General features: G+C 42.6%; 2 protein-coding genes across 3 annotated transcripts in view; both read left to right on the top strand.

Annotated features, from left to right (window-relative positions):
- The first annotated feature begins 4653 nt into the window (after nucleotides 1-4653).
- On the top strand, nucleotides 4654-7671 carry LOC143820646 (guanine nucleotide-binding protein G(I)/G(S)/G(O) subunit gamma-11). Its single transcript, XM_077303699.1, has 3 exons — nucleotides 4654-5100; nucleotides 5200-5297; nucleotides 7300-7671. The coding sequence occupies exons 2-3, from the start codon at nucleotides 5202-5204 to the stop codon at nucleotides 7423-7425; spliced, it is 222 nt and encodes a 73-aa protein (XP_077159814.1). The 5' UTR covers nucleotides 4654-5100; nucleotides 5200-5201; the 3' UTR covers nucleotides 7426-7671.
- Nucleotides 7672-10359: 2688 nt separating this feature from the next.
- Nucleotides 10360-26853, top strand: part of LOC143820981 (putative acyl-CoA dehydrogenase 6) — a 40540-nt gene continuing 24046 nt past the window's right edge. Inside the window, exons 1-2 of one of the 2 annotated variants that reach the window (XM_077304476.1) lie at nucleotides 10360-10585; nucleotides 17568-17688. In XM_077304476.1, the coding sequence (XP_077160591.1) occupies nucleotides 10406-10585; nucleotides 17568-17688 (301 nt within the window). In that variant the 5' untranslated portion in view covers nucleotides 10360-10405. The remainder of the gene's footprint in view (nucleotides 10586-17567; nucleotides 17689-26853) is intronic. The other variant, XM_077304475.1, reaches the window with a different exon arrangement.

A 26853-nucleotide genomic window follows, 5' to 3' on the forward strand; every position in this document is an offset into this window, starting at 1 on the left:
CATTATGAATTTAAAACATTAGAAATGTCAAATTATAAGGTAGTAAAGGCCTGTCAATATGTATTAATATTTCATGCCTACCTGTGTCTATATAAATAATCATGAAAGAAAATCTATTATTCATTTGTACTATATTCCTCACACTTGGCAAGAATTCAGTAATTGTTTGGAAGAGTACTGCTTCATCCCTAAAAAGTGGCTATCATTGAAGATTTCTTTCTCAATCAATGTGTTCAGCCTCAAAATTCAGCTTGCAGTTTAAAAGTGCACTGGAGCAAATGTAGTGGCTTTTCTGTTTAATGTGCAGATCTTGGAGGCTATCATGCCTGAAGCATCTCACTTTACACGGAAAGAGAATTCTTTCCTCTGACCTCCAGCCTCCTTTTTTATTATTATTATTATTTAATTTTTAGACTGCCCTTTTCCCAATAGGTCTCAGGGCGGTTTACAACATAGATAGTTAAAACACAATAAAATCCCCATAAAAACCCCAATTAACATCAGCAAAAGTTACATATAACATATAGCGGCGGTGGTCACAATTCTGATCTTAGTTCAGCCTGGTGGAGAAAATAATATTCAGAAGAGGGTGGCACCAATACAAGGTCAGAGAGCACTTGTGTTAGTCCTTGGGCCAAGCCGTGGTTACACGGCAGACGCCCGAGGCGTGCTCGCTGCCCTTCTAACCTCCGTCCCATCCCCAACCTGGTGGAATGAGCTCCCGGAAGAGCTGAGGGCCCTGCGGGAATTACCAGCATTCCGCAGGGCCTGTAAGACGGAGCTCTTCCGCCAGGCTTATAACTGAGGCCGGGCGGAAAGAAGATCAGCCCCCCCCTCACAAACTGGTGGTAGAGAGCGTCACCCCCCACCGTAGATGAGGATGCGGAGAGCAAATGAGTAGGCTACGCCATCGCTGTTACAATTATTGTAAATCATTGGTTTTTATTGTCATTTTATGGTTTTAGGGGACGGGTTTATGTAAGCCGCCTCGAGCCTTCGGGGGGAGGCGGGGTATAAATATAAATATAATAATAATAATAATAATAATAGATCTAACAATGATCTCGATGTTAGAGATCTCAATATTGGAGGGGATCCTCTGATGGATTAGTGGGAGAGCTGCCCTTGGGGTTGGTTCTTTCATAGGCTTCTTGACATCAACACAACACTCCTTTCTATGCTACTGGGGACATGTGAGAGGACCACCAAAGGAGCTCCTCCCAGTGCCAGCATAAAAACGATATTCTGAATGTTAATGCTGGGATGGAACGGGAAGGAATCACAATTCCACAAATATCTGATTTTACCTCTATGTGATTCTGAAAGCTTAGATGTTAGAAAGCTTAGATCTCTGATTTATGGATTTAAATGATAGAGGATTTCATTAACATTAGTTATGTTAATAAACTAGTCTATTGCTTTGCATTCCGATTATCATTAGCCTAATAAACTACAAGGCCCAAAAAATTGGGGAAAAAATTAACTGTACTATTTTTTTCAGGATCTGCACAACCTCGGTGACTTCAGTGATTGACTCTCTGCTGGTCTGTAGGTGATTGAATTTGAAGACAGCAGTGACTGTATAGAGCTGCATCTAATTGGGTTTCTGTCTTCATGAAGCTGGAATTTCTCCCTGGAATTTAATAATCTCACTATACCTGAAAATAATTCATGGACTTTCCCAGTTGAGCAGGTCACTTTAGAAGAAAGAGGATCATGGTGTGTTGTAATTTTTATTGTATAATCATCCTCCTTTTACTGCATTAAGAGCCTCTTGTGGTGCAGAGTGGTAAGGCAGCAGTCATGCAGTCTGAAAGCTCGGCCCATGAGGCTGGGAGTTCAATTCCAGCAGCTGGCTCAGGGTTGACTCAGCCTTCCATCCTTCCGAGGTCGGTAAAATGAGTACTCAGCTTGCTGGGGGGTAAACGGTAATGACTGGGGAAGGTACTGGCAAACCACCCCATATTGAGTCTGCCACGAAAACGCTAGAGGGCGTCACCCCAAGGGTCAGACATGACTCGGTGCTTGCACAGGGGATACCTTTAACTTTTACTGCATTGTATTCTACCTTTGTCATATTTTTTCTGATGCTCTGTAATTCTGCTTCTATTGCATTATTTACAGGAGGTCTTCGAGGACTGATTTAATTCCACCCTTAAAAAATTGTAATCCAGTTTGAGTCTGAGAAAAGCAGAAGAAGTAAATAAAATAAAATAAAAATTGTCTGCCAATCTGCTCCTGGAAAATTCTTCAGGAGAGTTCCACATGCAGCCAGTTTGCTCGGGACATGCAACTGCATGCTCAAATTTGCTTCATCCTTTGACTTAGAAAACAGGAAGTGAACAATACAGAAGCAACTTCTCAGTTTCTTTTTCTGGTAGATGTCCATGAAGCATATTGGCCATCACTGGAGACAGGAGACTGGAATTAACAAAAGGTGGCCCTTTATTGTAGTTCTGCTATTTTTGGAGCTAGGTTACTGTTAGTCTTCCAGGAAGGCTCTTGAACATACAGAAGAATGTTAGGAGTTGACTCCTGCTGCTTCAGACCCCAAGTCCATCTCATCCAGCATCCTGTTTCCCATAATGGTTTCTAGATGCCTTCAGGAAGTACGACAAGGGCCATTCTTGCTGGTGATTTTCCCAGCAAGTGATATTCAGCCTATACAAAGTGAAATATCTATTTTGCCGTATCTGCACCCCCTCAACTGATTTGTTTTACTGTGTCAGGTGTAAAGAGTAGTGCTGGCATGAGGGATAAGGATGAAGGTAGAATAAGTGGTGTGCCAGCCTCAGCTGTAAGTCATGCTCACGGGGCAGGAGGTTAGAGCGCTTGCACTCATAATGGCCAATTTAACAACAGCAACAAAAATGAATCCCCGAGAGACCAAGCCTAGTGCAATCAGACGACAGATGGCAGGATATGACTAACACTGTCGAGAATGGAATTCCTGACATTCATTTCCCCAGAACAGAGTGAAAGGGAGGCAGGGATCACACATATTCAGGCAGGAGAAGTCTCCAAAAATAACTTCCACGGGAGGATTCCCTGCCACCTCTCACCTTGATTATGCTAACCTTTTACTGTTCTTTGACACAGTCTCCTTTTGGTTCTTACCAGCTCATTTTATCCTTGTATCTGATTGCTCTGGCCTTGTGCCACTTATTTCCCCCCTTCCGTCTCTTACTCCTTCCAATCACTTATTTCTTCACCTAACTTACAGTCTGCCTTTCTCACTGAGATTCAAGGTGGGTCACACCATGAAAACAATGCAAAACAGTGAGAATGCTGCACAGCAAAATTGTTGCAACCTTTTATCCTGCCTTCCTCTTTCCTGTCCCTCCTCCTTCCAATGGGGCTTTGTCAGGTTTTTGGCTGCAAATCAGAATGAAGTTCTAAATGGTTTTAAGTGTTTATTTTATTGAATAATTATATTGTTTTATTGATACAGTATTGGATGAATGCACATTTTCACAGCTGTACGCTGTCCAAGACGACTGATTTGAGACGGGTAGTACATAAATTAAGAAATAAATAAATAACTGTGACTAGCCCAAGGTCACTCAGCTGGCTGCATGTGGAGGAGTGCGGAATCAAAGTTGGTTCTCAAAGTCCACCACACCACGCTGGCTTTCAAAAAAGATACCCAATCAGCTCCTGATCCATATATGAACCTATAAATACATATTGGCGAAGGAAAGGACAGCATGCCTCTCAGAACCTTACGGTGTGTTATAAATGAGGGAATGAATAAGGATCCCCAATTAAAAATAAAACCCATGGGTATGCTCTTGGAAAGGCATTTGTGCAGCATGTTACAGATGATTAGTGCTGCTGATCTGTAGCTTGCACTTTACTTGGATGTGTGACATCAAGTAAGATTAGGTGTAATATCACAATTTTAAAATTGAACCTGGACTGCAGGAAACAAATTTCAGTGCTGCTGGGCAGAAAAATCCCTCCCACAGGTGTGGAGCTGGGTGGCTGAATTAAGGGAGATGCTATTAGGCCTGAGGTGGGGAGCAAGAGCCCAGGCACGATTGCTCAAAAAGAGTTGGCAAATGATTTAAATGCATAATTTTTGACTTGTCGTGCCAATCATCACCCTAAAGTTTTAAACATACCAAAAAAAAAAAACTCTTCCAGGATTAGGAAGAAAGGGGGAGGGACAGTGGCTCTGGCAGTGCATCGGCATTTCATACAGAAGGTCCCGATCCTCCATGCCATTGAAAGGAGCAAGGAATAGCTGCTGTGAAATAAGTTTTCAGACCCTAGAGAGTTGCTTTTGGTCATGAGCAGACAATATCGACTTCAGTCAACGAACGGTCTCACTCCGTTTGTGCTCTCTGCACGGATAAAGACAAATCGATTCATCTTAATATAAACGTTGAAAGAACTAAAGCATAAATAAGCAGTCGCCAGAGTGTTCTTTGAGAGAAAGTCTGCCCTGACAGCCTTTCTAGATGCATTTTAAAAATATATATCATTCACGACCCTCCTCTAAGCCCTCCTATTGTTTGGCCTCTCCAGCCTGGCATAGAGAAGGGCCAGACATTTCCTTCGCAAACCTGTTTCCTCTTGACCGCTCTGAATGGCTGGCTTTCGCATTGTGGGGAAAGTTACAAGCCGGCATCCTGTCTCTACGGGCTTTCCGTTCCCCCTCCCCTCAGTCCAAGCACTGCTAGCTCTGTTCAAGTACGCTGGAGACGACGGTGAGGAACTTTTTGCCTCTAGGTGTACTAATCCCAGATTAACAACTCTAGGATTTCAGGGGAGCTCCCCAGTCTCTTGTTAGTGACCATCCACTATCCTATGTAGTACACAAATAGTGACCTTGAGTCTTATGGTTGTACTTTAGGAAGGTTTGAGAGATTTTGGAGTCTTGTGGAGGACAGGATGGTTTTCTGAGCACGTGCAATGGCAAGGTCTGATTGAGACAGTGGAAGGAGGGAGGTCAAACAGTGTCTTTTAATCAGCTTAAGTTAGGACAGATTCTGCTGATGAATTAAAATCCTGTAACTAGTTACAAGGAGTCTGGAAAGAGAGTTGGCTGGAGAGTCTGCTGCCAATTCGGGAAATCAGGAGACACTCGTAACAAAAGTAAGGAGCTTGGGGTGGAGGGGAAAGAGGGTGTTGGGGAGGGGGGCTTCTTACACAGCCGGATGCATTCCTCAACCCATTGCAATGTGTGTCAACCAGCAATGCCAGCGATTAATATCGAGGATCTGAGCGAGAAGGATAAACTGAAAATGGAAGTGGAACAGCTCCGGAAAGAAGCAAAGTTGCAAAGACAACCGGTGAGTGAGTACCTGGCAATGTTTTTTCCCCCCTTTCAGAAGAAGATTTCAGAAGAAGTATTTGAAGTAGCTCTTGTTTCCCTGACAAATCAGTCTCTGCTTGCTGGGCTTTTGGAGGATGGAAGGGAGGGAAAGAGAAGCAGCATGTGCACAATTGAAATGAGAGTTGGGGGTGTTGTAAACAAAGCTAGTACCTTCAACAATTTGGAGTGATTTGCCTGGAAGGAGGTTTGTTTTAGCACCATTTACCTCCACTGCAAGCTAACCCCCTGCAACCCTCTCCCTGACAATTCTTGGGAAAACTGCACAAGTTACTTCCAGCTTGAGAAACTTCTCTCTTTGGATATTCTATTTTGCCTTCTTTCAGTGTAAATATAAGGGGTAAAGTCCAAGTGTATTTTATTGCAGAAAATGAACACAGCAGGGCTGCTCTCTAATGAGTATCGCATTAGATTCCACAACTTGTGGAGGGGAGTTCTGGAAAAATGCAGAAAGGATTAATTTCCACACACTGGATTACCCCTGCCCCTCCTTTTTGCTTGGTTTCTGCCAACTCCTTACTTTCAGTGGTAAAATAAGGGAAAATGCAATAGGAATATGTAAGTAAATGAAACACGGCAGATTTTGTTCAGTGATCCTGCTGGAAGGACCAGGCTCCACAATCCAGCATCACAGCTCAGGTGCTTTCCCCTTACTACAGCCTAACTCCTCCTCCTGTTCCTAAATCTTTTGCAGTGCAGCCCCATGGAGGGTTACTGCATCTTGAAATCAATGGGTTTGCACTGGAATCAGTCTGCATAATCTCACCCTGTTGCTAGTAATGATGCCAAGCCCCATCATGCCTGTTATCCTTTTATAGCCCCCTGGGGGGGGGGGAGGAATATTTGGATTGTCTTCGCACCCCCCGAGTGTTCTGTGTTCTCTACCTACTCTTCTTACATTCCCACCCAACAGAAGCATGCAGCTTGGAAACCACTCCTGTGAGGAAGTGGCTATTGACTTCAGCCGTAGTCCTGGTGGCATAGCTTGAGGAAAAATGGAGAGCCTGTAATTCTAAAGTCAGAGAGAAGCGTGAACAGGCTGATTGTGGGGTATGCTGCAAAGGGCTACATTTGGAACCTTTTACTGCTGTGGTACAGCTCAGAGGAAATAAACAGTCTGATGACTCAGGAGGGAAAATGGGCACCCGCTGGAAATTTCAGCACTGTGATAAAAATGTTTCCATATGGTACACAATACGATGCATTTGCCACTTGACCGTTGGATTGCTTTTAGAAATCTGGACGGCGTGCATTTCCTGACAGCTTTAGCGTGCAGCCTTCAGAGAAGGAAAACAAACTGCATGGAATGGTGTGTAGCAGGGATGTCACACCGCCGCTCTGAAACACTGAGGTGCCTGTGTCACTTGAAGGACAAGGCACCACAAAACAAGGACTACACCACTCAATGTGCCATGACATGTTAACACTTTTCATTGGTGATGAAGTCATAGCTGACTTATGGTGACTCTGTGGGGTTTTCAAGGCAAGAGATTTTAGACGTGGTTCTGCCTTTGCCTGCCTCTGTGTCACAACCCTGATTTTCAATGCAGGTCTCCCACCCACATCCTTACCAGGGCTGACCCTGCTTAGCTTCTGAGATCTGATGACATCAAGTTAGCCTGGGCTATCTAGGTCAGGGTCTCTTTTTTTGTGTGTGTAAAAATGAAATATTCCCACAATGAAAGCATTGTTTGAGATACATGTGAATACTTTGTGCGGCAAAAATTATGATGTAGCAAGTTCCTACCGTTTAAAGTGTGTTTTTACTGTTTGGCTGTTTCATAGCTGCAACGCAAAGTGTGCATAAATGTGTGTATTGCTTTTGGTACTTTCATGAACCACAGCAGCCAAAACTGCATGGGTACAGCCAATTAACTTTGGAAAATTCTATTTTGCCTTCTCCCAGTGGAAAATGTTATCCCTGCATATATAAACCAGATGTGTTTTTCCCTCCTCTTAAGGTTTCTAAATGCTCAGAAGAAATTAAAAATTACATTGAAGAAAGATCTGGAGAAGACCCTCTTGTGAAAGGTATTCCTGAAGACAGGAATCCTTTTAAAGAAAAAGGAGGATGCATTATTGCTTAGAAGAACGAGACCATTTTGTAACTGGAACTTAAAATGCTCTTGAAAATGAAATCTAGTTCTGGGTTAAGTTCTAGTGGTTCTGAACTGACTTCTTATGAGAACAGAAATGCCTGTTTATAATTGAATCCCATGGTGGGTTCTTATTTCTTAATCTCCTGTACATTCTAATTTTAAGAAAGCTATTTCTTTAGTGTTATTTGGGTAATACCAATTCAACACACATGATTAAAAAACCCTTCCTTTTCATTTACAGAATACAGAACTTAAGTTTAGTAGAACCACCACATTGCACTGCATGTAAAAATAGGATTTTGTTAAGATAAACCATGAAACTATGGCAGTGTTGATCTGAAGAAGTATGCCTGCACATGAAAGCTTATTAAAGAATTAAAATTTGTTAGTCTTAAAGGTGTCACTGGACTCAAACTTTGTACTATTGTTTCAGGCAAACATAGCTGTCCACCTAGATGTAATGTCAGTGAGATGGTTATTTTAAAAACCAGATTATTGGGGGGGGGGGCAGGGAGGTCACCAGCGCAGTAATTGTTGAAATAACAAGATTGGGAAGAACTGACAAAAATTCCCAAAATTATGCTCAGGATTTTAGCCTTAAGGAAGAAAACACAAGCACCAAGGTGAGAAGATGTAGGCTGTATCCTAAGTACACTTTTTCCTAGAGTAAAAGCCACTGAATAAAATGGGACTTACTTTTCAGTAGATCTGTTTAGGATTGCTTCCATAAATTGGACTGTACGTTTTCTAACACTGCTACATAAATTAAAATTCTTTACCACGAAGCATTGTCTTAACAAATTATGCAATTTAGATTTTTTTTACCAGTTCATATTTTATAATTTTGCAAATCTTTTATTTCTACTTTACTAGTCATGGGGAGAAGCAAGAACCATGTACTGCACTGAAACTCCACCCACAGTGACTCAGAAACTTATACTGTACAATAAATTCAAAATCAAATGTTACATAGCTATTAGATCACAGGATCATTGACAGGTAACAAAAAACAGCTGGCAACTTTAAAGCCCGCAGAGCGGCATGTTGTTTACTCCTTTCGGAATTTCAGAGATCTTAAACTTTGTTAAGGGAGCAATCCTACACACATGTACCTGAGAGTAAAGGTAAAGGTAAAGGTATCCCCTGTGCAAGCACCGAGTCATGTCTGACCCTTGGGGTGACGCCCTCTAGCGTTTTCATGGCAGACTCAATACGGGGTGGTTTGCCAGTGCCTTCCCCAGTCATTACCGTTTACCCCCCAGCAAGCTGGGTACTCATTTTACCGACCTCGGAAGGATGGAAGGCTGAGTCAACCTTGAGCCGGCTGCTGGGATTGAACTCCCAATCTCATGGGCAAAGCTTTCAGGCGGCTGCCTTACCACTCTGCGCCACAAGAGGCTCTTGTACCTGAGAGTAAGCACGTCTAAATAAGCATTTGTTCTGTCATGTTAGCTTTCTAGATGTTGGTGGTTTCTTCACGTTTTTGTGTGTTATTTATAATCTGCTTTTCTCACTGACACTCACCCTGTGGGGCCTGTGGGGTTATTGGGATTTGGGGAGGGTTGTCAGATTGGTTTTATTATTATATATCCTTTTACTGTGGTTTTTACTGTTGCACACTGCTGTGAGCTGGCTGGCTGAGAGTGGTGGTAAACAAATATAATTAATAATAATAATATTATTATTACATAGTATAAATCCACAGGCATGCTCATTCAGGTATGCAAGGACACAATTTATGTTGAATGAATCAGAAATCAGATATTGCCTGGCAGGTAAATGGCCAAAGGAGGAACAAGAAAGAGGGTGGTCCAAGAAGCTAAATCTAAATCTGTTGAACATTCATTTCTAAGAAAAAGAAGTGAGGGACGTGCACAGATTGTCACCCTCACAGCCCAGGCACTTAGACCCGAAAGCTGTTTACGGCAGGCTGTGTGCAGTGAGACAACAGAGGCACTTTACTAGAAACACTAAGTAAAGGGTAGAGATTGTTGGACAACAATAATTTACATTTCATGCTTTCAGCATTCAATGTATTCAATGCACGTTACTCTTGTAAGACCAGTATTATTCCCATATTGCAGGTGTGAAATGAAAGATTTGAATCGGGCCTTTTCCACCGCAGCTCGGTATTTCAATGAGTCTGCATCTCCACTATCCAGGTTGCCAATTCTGGTTGAGGAAGCTCCCAGAGGTTTGCCAGCAGTTCCTGGGGGGGGGGAGGCGGAGTGTGGGGAGAAGAGGGCCCTGGGCAATGTGAAGTCATCTAGTCCAATCTCGGCAGGTGCCACTTCTTTCAGAGGAACTGAGGCCTGTAATCTGGACAGCAGTTATAATTCTGGGACGACACCAGGCCCCACCCGGAGGTTGGTAACCCCGCAATCCATACCACTGGTATGAGCTACAGCAACTTGCTCCCAAAAGGGAATACACAAAGAGAGAGAGAGAGGCCAAATCTCGCTCCCTTTCCTTTAACACCAACTGCCAATGAGAACAATCAAATCAGAGTCCAGTAGGACCTTTAAGACCAACAAAGATTTATTCAAGGCGTGAGCTTTCGAGTGCTTGCACTCGAAAGCTCACGCCTTGAATAAATCTTTGTTGGTCTTAAAGGTCCTACTGGACTCTGATTTGATTGTGCTACTTCAGACCTTCACGGCTACCCACTTGAATCTACCAAAGAGAAACATGTAGTGACCCAAGCGCCTTCTGCGAGCCTCAGGTGCGAAACCCGACTCCTGCGCCCTCGCTTTCCGTCCCGAGCGGCGTTGCTTCAGCCGGGGACATCAACTCTGGAGACGCCGCCAAGCCCTTCAGGGCCCATCCGCACTCTTCGTGGGAAGCCGCCGCTCCACCCGCGCGTCGTTGGAGAGGGAGCCGCTCCCCAAACTGCGCGCCCGGAGCGAGCGACCCGGCCCCTTTGCCCGGGCCCGCGCATGCTCGGCGTCCCTCGGGGGCTGACCCAGGCATGGCTCCGCGGTGGCTCGCTCTCCTCGCGCGCCAAGGGCAGGCGACACGGCCGCTGCGTGGCTATGGCTCTCGGAGGCCGAGCAGCAGCAGCAGCAGCAGCGCGGGCGAAGCCAGCGGCGACAGAGACCACCCCATATACACGCCCGAGCACTTCGCCCTGAGAGCGTCGCTGAGAAAGGTACGGGCGGCGGCCTGTTCGAGGAGTCCAAACTCAGCTGCGCACCAGAGCGCTCTCCCCAGTTGGAAAGGCGCGCTCGGGGATCTGTCACCCGCTAGCCTAGTCGCAGCCTGCCTCGTCTCCGCGTCCCCCCCCCCCTCCTTTATTTTTTGCATACATTTGAGAAAAATATACGCATTTTCCAGGAAGGTCTAGTGCAGGGGGGGCCGAACTGTGGCTCTTCAGAGGTCTACGGACTACAATTCCCATGAGCCCCTACTTGCTGGACCTCTGAAGAGCTACAGTTTGGCCACTCCTGCACTACCTGTCTAGTGTTTCTGTATTGTTGGTTCAGTGTAAACACTCCAGCTCTTCAGAGAGGAAGATAAGCCTGTGATTGCGGCTTCCGGGCTCTCATTTCGAGGAGCAACATGTCTTTCACCATAGTCTGCTGATAAAAGTGCTTCACCGCCCAGCTGGAGTGGAGTCCCTTCCAAAAGTCAGCTGCAGTTTACTGGGCAGTGGTTTCAAAGTCCAGTTTAAGCTTTGCTATGTATCTTCTAATGCAGGGGTAGTCAACCTGTGGTCCTCCAGATGTCCATGGACCACAATTCACAATTTTACTGAGGCCCGGGGGGGGGTAGTCTCTTGCCAAGGGACGTTGCCGTCTGAGCCCCTACTCCACTTGCTTTCCCGCTGGCGCCCCTGACTTCCCAGTTTGGTGTAGTGGTTAGGAGTGCGGACTTCTAATCTGGTATGCCAGGTTAAATTCTGCGCTCCCCCACATGCAGCCAGCTGGGTGACCTTGGGCTCGCCACGGCACTGATAAAACTGTTCTGACCGGGCAGTGATATCAGGGCTCTCTCAGCCTCTCTGTTGTGGGGAGAGGAATGGGAATGCGACTGTAAGCCACTTTGAGCCTCCTTCGGGTAGGGAAAAGCGGCATATAAGAACCAACTCTTCTTCTTCTTCTTCTTCTTCTTCTTCTTCTTCTTCTTCTTCTTCTTCTTCTTCTTCTTCTTCTTCTTCTTCTTCTTCTTCTTCTTCTTCTTCTTACCACTCACTGGGGGGCGCTGCCAGCAGCAGCTGTGGAGTGCCACGCGGAGGGGAAGCCCCAGCCATGGTGGCTGCTGGAGAGCACCAAAGGTTAACTGGTGGCAGAGTGGCAGGGCAGCCCTCGAGGCAGCAGCGGATCGGTGCCGGTCCCTAGACCAGGGGTTGGGGACCACTGATGTAGATGACATGTAATTGAAGTGCTATAGTTTAGGCGCCAGAGAAGAGCAAAGCCTCTTTGTGGAAGCAACCAAAGGTGGTGAATGAAAGATTTAGTGCTGGCTGAGGCTGTAGCTAGGATGATAAACTATTTAAATGAAACACTTCCCCAATAAATGCCTAGCAGAGAAACTGCATCACCCCAATTACCGAGCACGATGTGTGCTTTTCTGATGTTGCTGTCATTTAAAAAGTACAAGGACAGTACATTATTTAATCAGCATTAATGAATATGATAAGCATCCCGCTCTCCCATTACTGTCATTCTGTCATAAGATTAGGAAATAGTATTTAACTTGGTAACGTGTTTCTCTAGGATGGAATTCTGAATTCAGCAGCATTTGTTACAGTGAAAGGAAACAGGTGCATATCTTCCTGCTCTATGCATAAGCATCAACATTGCTTAGAGCCCTGCTGCCTGGGAACATTTCATCAGGATAGCAATACAATATTGCTAATTATGATCCTACAGGTTGTATGGATTTTTCGTATTATCCAGTGTCATATCCGCTCTCCTGCCAGAGCCAGGAGAGTTGAGTTAGAACCTTATTGAGCTCTCCCCCTCCCCCCTTTTCTTCTTTCAACCCTTCCCGGCCTTTTGGCCAAGCTTTATGGTTCAGGGAGGCTCTTCCTCCCCCACTGCGAGAACTCTGAGAATTCTCCCTTATCACACAGCTTGTCCTTGGTTTGTTTGTGGGGTGCTGGAAATTTACTCCCTGTTTCAGTCAATGCATCCCCTGCACCCACCATTGTTGTGTGCCGCATCACCTTATGGATCCTTTCAATAAAGACTAGCTTCTTTGCACCACCTGTATCTGGAGCTCTTCTATTCAAGGGGGTCGCTTCTGGTCGAGCAGTTCAGCCACGGTTCGTGACATCCGGTTCCTGGAAGGCTTTGATCCCAATTCCTGCACAGTTCAAAGGATTCATGTTGCATATACCCAGTGGGACAAATAATGCCCTCCAAGAGCATATTGCATGCCACATCACACATGGCTTCTGGAATCCTCCAGATTAATTGTGCTGTGGCATGAAGGGCTGGTGTCCAAAAGGCTGATAGAAAGCATGAATCAGTGACTCTGTGAGTTGAAACAGAAGACTTGCTCTGAGGCTTGGAACCATCATAGCTATTGGTGCTGTCATAGAAAGAAATAAAGGTGAGTAACAATGTCACCTGTGATAACCTAGACAAAGTTTCTGGATTGGCTGGGTTTAATGTAATGACAGTAAATCTCTTCTTTCCTTCTTTGGTAACCTCGACCAGGGCCAGGGCCTTTTCGGTCCTGGCCCCTACCTGGTGGAACGAGCTCCCGGGTGAGCTGCGGGCCCTGCAGGATTTACCAGCTTTCCGCAGGGCCTGCAAGACGGAGCTCTTCCGCCGGGTTTTTGGTTGAGGCCGGGGTCAGCGAATGAGTGCCAACATTCCCCCCCCCCCCAGACCTAGCATCTCCTCCCCACCCTCCCTGCCGCTCTGATAGCAGGGGTGGGAATAATAAGTTCCGCCATGTTGGGATTGTTTTAAAGTCTTTTAATGGGTATTTTAATGGGGATAGGACTGCTGTGACCCACCACGAGCCTACGGGGAGTGGCGGGATATAAACAACAACAACAACAACAACAACCTGGGAGACGAGGTTCAAATTCTCACTCTGCCATGAAAGTTTGCTGGGTATCTCTGGACTACTTACTCTCTCAGATCCTAACCTGTATTACAGGGTGATTGTGATGATGAAATGGATATTGGAGATAAATGCAGGGTATAAATAACTTCTGCTTGCTCTTCTGACAGCTCTAACTGTACACGAAGGCTATGTTCCAAATATTTCAAATGGTCTTTCCCCATGGAAAGTATATGGCTATAAGTGCCTTTGTATATGGTTATAAATGTCAAAGCAGATAAGGAGGAAGTAGATAATGTACCTGTGGTTGTATTTCATGCTTGGTTTTAAAGTATGAATTTTAATATGGATTTTATTATTGGTAGATTATATTTTGAGTGTTTTATTGCTGGATTGAATGCATCTGGAAAAGAAGAATATATAAGGTACTGTTGGTCTGTCAGTCACCATTATTCTGGAATCTTTTACTTCTGGAATTTGTCTGCAAACATTGATGACAAGAATTTACTCTTTTGTATTTATAACGGTATCCTGGAAACCTTGGATTAACTTGGTTTCCATGCAACCCTTTTTATTTTTAGTTACTAAGACTTTAAGAATACTTTCCTGGTAGTAAGCCCCATTGAATAAAACAAGGCTTACTGCTGAGTAGACCTGCTTAGGCATGCTCCCTAAGTAACCAGGCAGGTAATAGCTTTACTAAAATCAGACTTGATTAGACAATCCACATATTTTTACCTCACTAGAGAACTGTAGGTAACATATTCGTAATTACTATTAGGGGTGTAATAATATAAGAACTTGTGCCAAGTGAAGGTCACGTAACAGATGCTTGAACTTCAGATAACCCTTAATGCTAAACTTTCTCTTGCCATGAAAAATACTTTTTTTGGCTTGTTTCTTAGTACTTTCCTTTAGACAGCACAGGAGATTCATTAGCTATTGAGTGAAACTTTTGTCTTGTCTCTTATATTCTTAAGGTTATATGAGGATTTTGAGCAGAAAGTTTATAAGTAGTGGAAGGTTATAAAAAAGCTGATTTGATCCCTTCTTATGACTATCAGAGAACATTATGCTCAGTGAATACCAACTTGTTGGTGATTCTTGGCCCCAAAGATGTCTACCTGGCCTGACTCTGGCCTGATGGAATGAGCTGCCAGCTGATACTGGGCCCTGACAGAACTATCAAAGTTCTGCCAGGCCTATGGTTAAGGTCATGGTAACCTAAGTGGCCCTCCAGTCTCTCTTTCCCATGTTTCTCTCCCCTTTCCCTTCTTCTGTGGGGGCATATATTGGTGGGTTGGAGTGATGCTGCTGGTGGGAACAGAAGGTTTGCATTGGATTTTATTATGTTTTGGGGCCGGTCTAATCTCCTACCTCCTTGGGGACCTAAAAATGCACGTTTCTGGCAGGTGCTCATCCAATCTTCTCCTCCAAACTCCCAATGTAGGAGACTCCATCACCCTCTAAGGCAGTATATTCCCTCTGCTAACAGCCCTCACCATCAGAAACTGCTTACTAATATTTGAATGGAACCTATTTTCCTGTAATTTGAACCCATTGTTCCTAGTCTTTGCCTCTAAAGCCACTAGCCCTCTCTTGAACATGTCTACCTTTTACACTTAAGTAATTTTCTTAAGTTATCATTAAAGCCAAACTCAATGAATATCATAACTCAAATAATGCTGTATTTATTGGATTCCAAAAGGCAATTACGCATCTCATTGATTCAAAATCTCATCTTTCCTTAGCTTCTTTTGCCTTATACAAGTGCTCAAGTGATATTTCCAGGTATGAACGGCACTTGAACAATTATTTAATTAGATTTCCCCAAACATGCAAGAGCACTTCTGTAATCAAAATTTTGTATGCCAGGTCACTGCTGAAAATAAATTTAGGGTTTGATTCACTGGCATAAATATGCTGTACAGTTAATAGTCTCTAATTATAGATAATAGGCAGTACTTCTGGTAAAAAAAGATGTTCTAGTCTTTAAAATTCTTAATTCAGTTGCAGTCTAAAAACTGACCTTTCTCATCAGTGACTGGCTTCTTCAGGACTCTTCAGATGATTGCCCTTTTTATATAACACAATGGAGATTGAATTAAGATTTTTACTTTTCTTTTCTCCCTTAAAGGCACCTAAAGCAGCTTACAATACCATCCTCAGCCTCCTTTTTATCCTGCCAATAATAATCCTGTGAAGTATGCTCAGAGAGAATTCAGTGAACTGAATTCAAACTTGAGTCTTCCAGATCTTAGAATGCTGTAACCATTTTGTCATGCTGACATTCTGTTGGTTCTCCAGATAGAAGCATACTTGCCCTCAGAGTATCTTTCAAAGTCTGTTCCTTATAGCAAATAGCTTCATGACATGTTTATATAGATGCTCATGTATGCCTGGGGGAGGCAGGTGTAGCTCCATGAAAGATGGATCTGCTTGTTTCTCCGCAATGTTGGCCGATGCCCTTGGGTGCAATGTAGAGATGTTCACAGAGTATCTCTAGAAATTAGATATGGTATGGTAGTTCTGCAAGATGCCTGATCCTGAAATACAATAGTAAATAAAACAATTTTCAGAATGTGGCAATTTTTCATTGCACCCTGTATACTACATGAAAAGTGAAGTGAGTCTTCTATTTTTAAAAACAGCTTCTAGCTTGCCTCATCAGAGGTTGGCCCTTAACAGTCTGCTCTAAGTATGCTACCCAAACCCCAAGCAAATACAAAACATGATTCATAGGTTACATTATATATATTATATATATTGAAGTGCAAGCACACTGCAGTTCTAATAGAATGTGTTTCCTAGACCGGATGGACAAAGCTAAAGCTTTGAAGGGTTTTGATACATTTAACAGTCCTCCATGTCAATTTTGATCTTAGTGGATACTTCTACTTGTTACCATCAAGTAAGACTCCAGTTGTTAGCATGCAGGCTCATTCGTAGAACACCCATAGTTTGGGTGTGAGGGATAAGTTCATTTATATATTTTCAGTGAACACCTGCAATGGGTGCATAATGTGTTCTGATTCTTTGGTAAACATTCATCAAAGACAATAACAGTGCAGTTCTACAGAATTACTCCAGTGTAAACCTGCTCATTCCATTGATCTTAGACTCAAGTAATTTTGCATTGAATTGCATTGTAAGAATTTTATTTTAGAATGTGGCGTTGGAGGGACAAACAAAAGGGTATTGATTGATTCCACTTGATCACTGATTATACATTGTCTGGAATGCCCGTGATGGCAGCAACAGGGCTTCGGGGAAAATCACTGATTATGCATGACGTCGTCGCCATCTGAGGCCTGGCCCAACCCAGGCCCTCGGAAGACCCGCGTTAAGAAAACGTGGATACTTCCGTGGGCCCTGCGGGCACAGGCAAGGTCTAGGTCGAGCAAGGGCTAGCCCTGTGTATAATTGGAGGAGCCAGGCTTTCGGGCCCAGCTCCTCCCCCTACCTACGGCATCCCTGCAGGGATGCCTCTTGCTTCTGCCAGCTCCTGCCAGATTTTCCGTAACTCCAACTCAAAACAGATTTTTCAAGACCACTGTTACCTTTCCCATGCTAAAGTGATGCTGAAACTCATTCACAGTCATACTAGATAGGTAGGTAGGAAAAGGTGGTATGGGAAAAAGCAGTTGTCTCATACTTCAGAGAGTTTGGTGAATCCTGGATGTTGAGGAATCGAATACAAATCCCTTGTGAACTTGCAGATGTATCCCAATTGCTATCAAATGCATATTGTCATGATTAGCTGGCAGTAGAAGTTTCCCAGGTGCCTCTAGAAAAGTCTTTCAGAATGCAGAGATCAGCTCCCATGAAGAACAATTATTTTGTTTTCCTATAGACCTTTCTGTCATCGTTTCCCAAATCAGGAAGAAAGAAAACTCAGAATTTTTAAAAAACTTGCACATCCTGTTTGTGATGAGAGGCCTAATCCTCAATCAGTTTAAAGTGTTTATTTTATTTTAGGTCCATTGAAGATAAAGAAGACTGAACTAGCTTATACATTTCTTTGAATTAAAGACCCAACTGCATTATCAGATCAGCCTGAGTATTTATAAACCCATGAAACTGCCTTTCACTTTTCCTTATTCCAAATACAGATAATTGACAAAGAAATAAACCCATTTGTGGACAAATGGGAAGAAGAGGGCCAATTTCCAGCACACCAAGTGTTTAAAACTCTGGGGAAGGCTGGGTTCCTGGGAGTGAACAAACCAATAGGTAAGGCAAGAGAATGCTTAGTCTTTCCTTGGAAAGTAATGTCTGTCTACTTAGCATTGGGTTTGGAGACTCAGCATTTCAATTAATCTATTGGAAGCTTTTGAAATGGGGAAGGGGCAAATAGAAATATGATCTCACCAGGTTCTGTCACTTTTTTTCCATCACCGGAAAAAATAATTTTGTCTACGGCATTATTGCTAGCATATTTTTAAATTTCCAGACATGCAGGAACAATGCTTACATGTCCTTCGAATGAAGGGCATGACCCTTCTGGATTTCTACAGAAGCAAGTGTTTAGGGGCATAATGATGGATGCATCAACATGATATGTCATGGGTTAGCTTGGATTATAGAATTAAATTAATAGCTGGCTCAGTCCCGCAAAGCTGAGAATGTTTTTATAAGGATCTAACAGGGTAGTGTGAAGCCAGTATGGGATCTTGTCTTTTGCTCGCAAATCAGGAATAAGGCTTCTGCTCTTAGGTTCATATAGCAGAGACAGATGGACTGTCAAGGGTTAATGCTTCACAGAGTCTGAGAATCTTTGAGTGACGAGCTGTTCAAATGGAATTGTGTAGAGAGCGTCAGTTAAGGAATGACAGTTGGGAACTGACAGTTGATGAAGAGACAATTTAGCACTGACTGAGAATTGGGAAGGAGGCTAAAAGAAGGGTGGGAGTTTCACAGAAGATTCTCAGCTAAGATGAAAAAGGGATAGAGTTTCTAGTTTAAGAGAAGTAATCCCTGTCCAATGAAATAGGAGATACCTCTTAAGAGAGGAATGATTCCTTGGTCAGTATATAGAGAAGGATCTTAGCAACTTGCTTGGGTGTTCCTGTTTTCAAAACCTTAAGAGTCAGTGAAATTGAGGAACTTATACTTGTTTTTGATTCTTGACTACTTGAGAGTTTAAACAGACACTGAAAAGAAAGGCACAATGTTTCAAAGACCTTGCAGAAAAGTAGAAAGGCCCACTTGTTGGCAACAAAATATCTTGAATATAGTGTGATTACAAAGTTACCTCAGTAATTATCATCTGTTCGCTTCATACATTGTACCCTTGAATCCACCTGACCTTTTCCTCTCCAAGTTAAATTAAATATTTTATTTTTTAAATTTCAAAAGCACTTGTGTGCCATTACAGAATTATAAGATTTTGTTTTCCCCTCAAGTCCCTGTTTAGAACAGCATTGAAATATATAATAAAGTGACAGGGTGGGACAAACATAGATCAACAAAAGAAGAAAATAGATATAGGGGTTGCTCAGCAAGTAGGAAAAAAGAAACAAAGGGAAAATACTGTGTGTGAGGGATAGAAGAGAACAAAATCGGCATAGGCGTGTTCAAATCAGCATCAGTTTATCACCAAGAAGATACAGGGATGGGAGCAACTGGTTTCAAGACAAGGGAGCTCATGCAGTCTACTAGCAGACAAGACTAAGGAGCATGGGCTCCATCCCATGAAACTATACCAGTGCACATATTGGAGGGCAGATAAATCCATACAATAAATATACCACAAGTAGAAGGTTCTGAGCATTGATGGTCCAGGCTAGCTTGATCTCATCAGGTCTCAGAAGCTAAGCATGGTTAGCCCTGGTTAGTATTAGTACGGGAGACTTCCAAGGAGTTCCATGGTTGCTACACAAAGGCAGGTAGTGGCAAACCACTTCTAAATGTCTCTTGCTTTGAAAACTCCATGGGATAGTCCTTAGTGGGTGGCAACTTGATGGCACTTTCCACCACCAGATGGCTCAGAAGTAGGCAGAGAGAGATGACAACTAGGGGTTATATGAGGAGCAACATTTCAATGTGCCACCTTAAATTCTGTTTCTGATCTCAGAAAGACAGCTAACTTTAGTAAAGGACTCTCCTCTAGAGTAAGCTAGGTAAATCTGGATTTGAACAGGAGAGAAGAGCATTTATCTTTAATCTATAATGAAACGCCTGGGGATCATAGTGGAGAGTGAATGGAGGAATTTTAGGACAGACATTTTGTCTTTAGAATAGGCTATATATGTGTGTGTGTGTGTGTGATAAAAATAATATATTTATTTAAAAATAAAAAATGATCTCTTGCTCCTCCGAGGCACCCTGCTATATTTGCATTTGTAGTGATTAAAATACTTGATACATACAGCCCACTTTGAAACTAATGCTTGGCACTGAAAGATGGACTCACACAGAATGAATGCCATGCTACTTTAGCTAAACTAGTTAAATCCATTCTATGCAGCATCACTGCAATTGGTACCTTTTGAAATGTAAGATTCGTAGTAGTGCTATAACTATAATCTCTCTGTAAAGTATGTGCCTCTGATAATATGAATTAAATTGAACTGTACTAAAAATTCAACTATCTGCTTATTTCGTCAGTTCCTCTAGTATGGATTGCTGCTGCTTTAAACCACAGTTTGGGTTAAAACGTGCATATGGAGTAGACAGATAAGTTTACAATAGCACTTAATTTGAACCCTGGTAATTCCAGATGTACAAAAGGGACTTTCTTTCTAGTAGGTAAGCTTTAAATTGCATCTGGAGCTAATTGTATGGGTCATGCTTAAAATTTTAGTTGACAGATGTGAGCACTAGGGTGTTTATGTTTAAGAGAAATGCATTTTCTCTACCAAATAACAGAGTAAAACGGAGCAAAAGCTTTGTAATAATGCAATGCTTATCTCTTTTAATGCCACCACTTTCTGAGTAGCTCAGTTTTTAACATAATTTCAATGTTAGCATCACAATGTGCTGCATATTTAAATTCCAGAAGATTAGGATTCTGTTGCTATTTTGCACCTTGGGTCACGTTTAGCTGCATAAGGAATGACATGTCACTGAGCCTAGGAGAATTTTAAGGTGAATGCTCTGAAAATATTTTCAGAATTTATTCAGCTGTGGCTACTTGCATGCTGCTCACATAAAAGTGTAGGGTTTTGTTGTTTTTTAATTATGGCATCTGTACGCTTTACAGAGCAGACCTAAACTGAATCATATACTTCTAAGTCCATTAAAGTCAATGGGTTTAGAAAGATATAACTGTGTTTAGAATTTCACTGTTTGTCTCTCATGCAGGCAGTGGACATTTGTATTTTTAAACGTGCCCCACCTTAGCATTTGTGGCTGTGATGGACTAGTTAGGCCACACCTTTTCCTGAGAGCAACCAATGAGAGCGGGTGGAATGTTGGAGAGTGCCAGTTGGAAAATAGCAGTTAAGAACAATGGTTGAGTGTTGGCAGTTAGGGGAGTTGAGAGGGAAAAGAATGTTTGGCTGAATAAGGAAAGCTGGTGAAAATGGGCTGAAATAGTCAAATTGCAATCAAAGGATTCCAGTTGTGGGAATAGGACCGCAACATTTCAAAGGAAATGAAATGTGACTTCTACCTTACTTTCTTCAGTTTTACATTAATACTGTAAATAAAAGTTTACTTGTTTTGATCAACCCTATGGGGTTGAAGGGGGAAAAAAAACAGACACATGCAATTGAATATCTTGTTAGGATATGAATAAGTGGTAGCAGTGTGTGAATGGAACAGAGTTTGAGCACCAACACTAAAAACTCTGTGTGGGTGAGATTAAAGGGGGCTGGGCTTCCCTGTCTGTGGATGTCTCTGTTAGTGAGAGAGGACCTGAGAGAGTGGGGACCCAAAGCAGCTAAAATGGAGGAAGCATGTTTCATTCTGATTTTTCAAGATGTAACTCAGTGTTTCTCCAGCTAGGGACCCTTGCAGATCTTGCAGTTCCACAAGTACTTTTATAGAAGTAGAAAGTAAACCCTTCTGATATTCATATGGCAAATGTGTATATAAATTAAGCTTCTTGGTGTTATACCAGTGGGAGTATCAGCTTTCCACTTGTGTTTAGAATTTGGATTAGTGTGCAGCACAATTTTCATTTAAAAGACAAAAAAAATTGAAGTATATACAGCCATGGCTCGGGACATGAGAATAAATCATATTTCCATGAAAAAAAGCTTAATCAGACAGTAATGTCACTGTTAGCTGTTGGTAGCCATTCATAATTAGTTCTTTGAAACATTTTAAAAGGATGTTTGACAAATCCAGTTAGTTCTGAGCAGTCACTTTATAAAATACACATGCCACATGACTGAAGTCCAAAGTCCATTCAGGCAGACAATGCTAGATATGAAAAGCTGATTATTTAAATTGAAGGATATAAAGAGAATATATATTTACTCATCTAGATCCAGTTATCCAGCCAGTACTTTTGAGTTAGGCTAACTGGAGAGAATGGAAAAGAGAGGCAAAAACCAAAATACAAAGATATAAAGCACTTGTGCCAGATACGATACTCATTCCTGAAATTTTTTTACCCCTCATTAATGGATGATGATGGGCTACAGTCCTACAGACTGAGGTATCTTTGGCACGCCTCATCTTCTGCCGCCTTTGCTTATCTTTCCTGTCCCTTTCCTTTTCCTTGTATTTATTTGGATTGTAAGCTAGTGGAGTCTGAGGTCTGTATTTTTTTTTATTATACAGCTCCTTGTTTCTAAAATAATTTTGATAATTAAGATTCTGCTCATGAAGAGAGTTGAGTTTTAATACTTGCTTTTGTATGTATTTATATCGAATAAGACATAACCTGTATAGCCAAATATAATGCCTATATATGGTGTGTTGAATATTCCTGCTGAAAGTGGGAACTGCACTCAAGAGTGAAGCAGCATTTAAGATAACAGAAAATCTTGATATATATCAAGAGGATATAAACACATTCCTGAATCTTTGAGAAAAATGATAAACATAGGAATACTCACGGACTGTGCCAGCTTGCATGAATTTTTGCAAGGCTTATTCTATGTATTTCAAATTTTATAAATCTGAAATCTATTTTATAAGTAATTAATTGGAATTGATAGATTCATCTGAATTTATAATTCAGAGTAATTTGCTAAGAGCCACAACAGAAAACAGTCTTCCCCTCCCCATGAGTAATGCCCCGTTTGGATCTTCTCTTTTTTTAGGGTGCCAGGAATGGTGTCTTTGGGGTGTCAATGTACCCACAAACATGACATTGAGGACCCCTGCTCTAAGTTAACGTCCCATTTTTTGAACTAACCTAACCTCCCCTAATTTGGTTAGTCGTGCATTAGTAGCTTGAAAGGGATGGGGGGACCTCTCACAGACTTATCCTATGCAAGTTTACTTATATATAAGCCCCAACGAAGTTGATGGGGCAGATTCTTAAATATGGTTGCATACTAGTGTTGCCAACTAGTAGAATTGGGATCGGGAGGGACTTCAGCAGGGCATAACACTATAGAGTTCACCCTCCAAGACAGCCATTTTTTACTAGGGACTGATCTCTGGCATCTGGAAATTAGTTGTAATTTCATGAGATCTCTAGCACCCCCAACCCCATCCTGAGGTTGGTAATGCTAGTACATAAGTTTGAAGCTCTAGTTGCATTGGGAACTATTCATATCATGTGAACATCTAATTTCAAGGCTACATTCAATGAAACATTGTTTATATTTCAGTGAAACTGTTGCTTAAACAATTTATTTTGTTTATTAAAAACATGCACACTGTTTCATTGCAGAAAAGGGACTTTATTGTTGGACTAGAACAGGCTTTCTCAATGGAGGCTTTGCGATACCATGGAGTTTCTTAATGGCCCTGGCAGGGTTTTGCTGATTGGGTGGGAGTTAAATAATTTTATTTATTTATTTATTTTTAAATCATTGGGTGATATAACTATATTGTCATATCCTGTCTCCCGGTCTGCCCTGGAGGGCTGGTCTCTGTTGAACTGTCAAGAACCGTGGGTCTCCTGAAGGAAGCCACCACCCTCAGATGAGAAAACCAAAAATGAAGCCCCACAAAACCAAAATCATTCAAACAACATAGTGGTGGCCATCCTACCTGACTGCAAAATTGCTTTGTAACTTTCTACAGACTTAAACAAAAAAATTAAGGACCTTCCATTTATTATTATTTGGGTCCTGAATATTTTACATGAAAGATGGCAGAGGACATGAATAATACATTTGAAGCCAAATTAAATCAAGTATTGGCGCAATCTCTAGAGTGTACAATAAACAAGAAAAGGCTGTGTTCATTAAAATCCCTTAATGCCAACATGGCATGAAACCATACACACTTCTAATTAGGGGGATGATATAAATAGAACACTCCAGACTGGACAGAAGTGTGGGTTAGTGTAAAACAGGAAAAGGTTTCTCTGCTGGGTAATCATACCTACTGTTAAACCAGATGTGCAAAAGCATTGGCAGAACCCTCACGAGGATTTCAGAAAAAAAGGTTTATTTTTGAAACGTTCAGAAGAGGTGATGATAGCTCTTGAGAGAATATGAGCTGCAATTTTCAGTGTCAGCCTTAAAAATATCGTTAGAATAATTAAAATGTAAAGTCAACATCTGATGTAACAGTGCCATTTAATAAACATCAAAACTTTGGAAACAAAGCTCAAATAATTTGGGTTTAGGATTTTGGAAGTAGCTCTAGGCTATAAAGAGCCTCTTGTGGTGCAGAGTAGTAAGGCAGTAGACATGCAGTCTGAAAGCTTTGCCCATGAGGCTTGGAGTTCAATCCCAGCAGCCGGCTCAAGGTTGACTCAGCCTTCCATCCTTCAGAGGTCGGTAAAATGAGTACCCAGCTTGCTGGGGGGTAAACGGTAATGACTGGGGAAGACACTGGCAAACCACCCCGTATTGAGTCTGCCATGAAAACGCTAGAGGGTGTCACCCCAAGGGTTAGACATGACCCAGTGCTTGCACACTTTACCTTTTTATAGGCCATAATGACTTGATGCAACAGTTAGGGTTTTTTCACCCTCTATTCCATGCATGCTTGGGTACCAAAACTCTGGCCTTTTTCCTACCAGGTAAGCATGTGTCTCTTCTTTGTGCTCATTGTGCACCATCATACAACACACATAGGTTTGGTTCTTATACCATGAATTGAAATGTTTGAACTATCCAGATGCCATAGTAAATGTTGCCTTCCTTCTTCTCCTCTGCATCTAATCACATCAAAAGAAGCAGTGGCGCAATTAGGGCTGAACTTAGGGGCAAAAGTCATAAGGGGTCCAGCCATTTGGGCTTAAAGATGGGAGCACAAATTTAATTTGCAGTTTTGAGTGACCAATTTCAAGGTAGGGCCTGGAGTTCTCCTGGCATTACAGCTAATATCCAGGCAACAGAGAGGAATTCCACTGGAAGAAACAGCAACTTTGGAGGTTGGAGTTTATGACATCATATCCCAAATTCCACCCTCCCCTGGCATTACAACCAGATCTTCTGGAATTGCTCGAGCCAGAATTGGCAACTTCATTAACTACATTTAGGAAGACCCAGAAGAAAGTTTTATGAGAAGGCATTTGGTGGAGGGGGAAATGCTTTTGTCACTGATCTAGATAGTCTAGGCTAGCCTCACCTTGACGTTTTATGCACTGGAGGTTTCATGCCGGGCTGCAGGCTGGAGTTTTACTTGTGGCAGGTTGCCCCACCTCTTCCTGCACCCACATGGGGGAGCATTTGGCCTAGTGCACCTCATCCACCCCCGTTCTGTGCTCCTGACAGGGGGGTGGGGCAGTGAAGGTCCCAGTGCATAAACGGTCCTTGTGAGAACTCAGAAGCTAAGCAGGGTTGACCCTGGTTAGTATTGGATGGGATTTGGAATTCGCACTGCAGTGTCAATTATGTATAAGGTCATGGAATTCAGTGGACTTAGAACTATGCTCAGGAATTACATTCTTTCAGACATCCTACCACATGTAAACAATGCAGCCAACATTAACTCTGGGAGCTGAATCTGGAGCAGTGTAAATTCTCTCTCTGTGTGTACTCAAACAATCCTAACAGAAACTGAGTGTGAGGCACAAAACAACCCATGACATTCTGATGTCAGGGATCGTGAAGAGACTTCTGGAAATCAGAACCCATTTGTTATTTTCATACCCACTGGATTAATAGTTGAGCTTCAGTTGCACTCTACTGAACACTGAACATAACTATACAAGGAGAACCTGTCACTTCATGAGACAGACAACACAAGTGACAGGAAATCACTATTTCGAACTTTTAATTATCCTCATGGGAATCTTAGCAAGTTTCTAGAAGCACTTCCTGACAACAACCAATGCTTTTGGCTTTTACTTTGGAATACTATACGTAGCTCTAACCTGTCTGCTTTGTAAATAGCTGAATCTAACTTGACAAAGAGGAGAATTTTTCAACTGAAGGAAAATGACCTGGGGGAAGACTGTACTTATGGAATTTCTCCTTCTCCATATTACTAGATAATATTCCCGAATGTAATTTCCACTGAATCTTAACCCAGTGCTTCATCAGTTTTGTTAATATAAAAACAGTCACATTTTCTCTCTGCTCTTGGCCTTTTAAGGGAACCGTTTGTTCTGTTTGGTACTAGTGACCCATTGGAATGCCTGTTGGCTTTTATATTTCCTATATTTGGGGGATTCCATTCTCCCTTCTCAGAAGGCAAAGGTTCAACCTGATATCTGCTCCACATAACATCATTTTATTTATTCTAATCTGTCTGGCATTCTGCCCAAGCCATAAGATGAAGTATTAAAACATCTTCTCCATGCCCTTTAAAAAAAACTCCAGTCTGATGAAGAATCCTAAGCAGTTTGAAGGCATGAAGACTGTTTTGTGTTAATAGATGGTCTTACATGGTATTTTCAAGCTGTCCCTGTTGTTTTTGTTGAAAAGTGCATACAAATAATAATGGTTTTCATGATTACATTTATATTAATGGTGGAAGGGAAGCTAAGTTAACCTTGTGTTTGATGCCCATAATCTTTAACTGCTCCTGCAGAGCAGATTAAATAAAGGAGTAAGGGCTAAAGGGGAGGAGATAGGGTGGCCTCTGTCCGGGATAAAAACTCGGAGGGCCCAATCAGGAGCTGCAACGTGTCACTCGAGGGCCAAGCAGCCAATTGGCTGGTTGGCCCAGCCTCACCTGGGCTAGCCGGGGAGTTGCCGCTCAGAGGAAGAAGCCTTCCTCAGCGGTAAGTCCTCCAGCCGGCTTCCCCTCGCCCAGGGAGCCTTCTGCCAGGCCCTGGGGCAGGCTCACCTGCTCCTGGGCCTGGCAGAAGGCCACAAAGCCCACCCCTGCCGTCCCGAGCCTTCTGCCGAGCCCTGGGGCAGCCTCGCC

Source organism: Paroedura picta, chromosome 11 (assembly GCF_049243985.1).
Source record: "Paroedura picta isolate Pp20150507F chromosome 11, Ppicta_v3.0, whole genome shotgun sequence".
NCBI lineage: Eukaryota > Metazoa > Chordata > Lepidosauria > Squamata > Gekkonidae > Paroedura > Paroedura picta.

Excerpts from the sequence above, each read along its gene's own strand:
- LOC143820646 (XM_077303699.1), top strand. The coding sequence starts at position 5,202 with ATGCCAGCGATTAATATCGAGGATCTGAGCGAGAAGGATAAACTGAAA. Across the intron at positions 5,298-7,299 it reads CAAAGTTGCAAAGACAACCG|GTTTCTAAATGCTCAGAAGA; the intron begins GTGAGTGAGTAC and ends CCTCCTCTTAAG.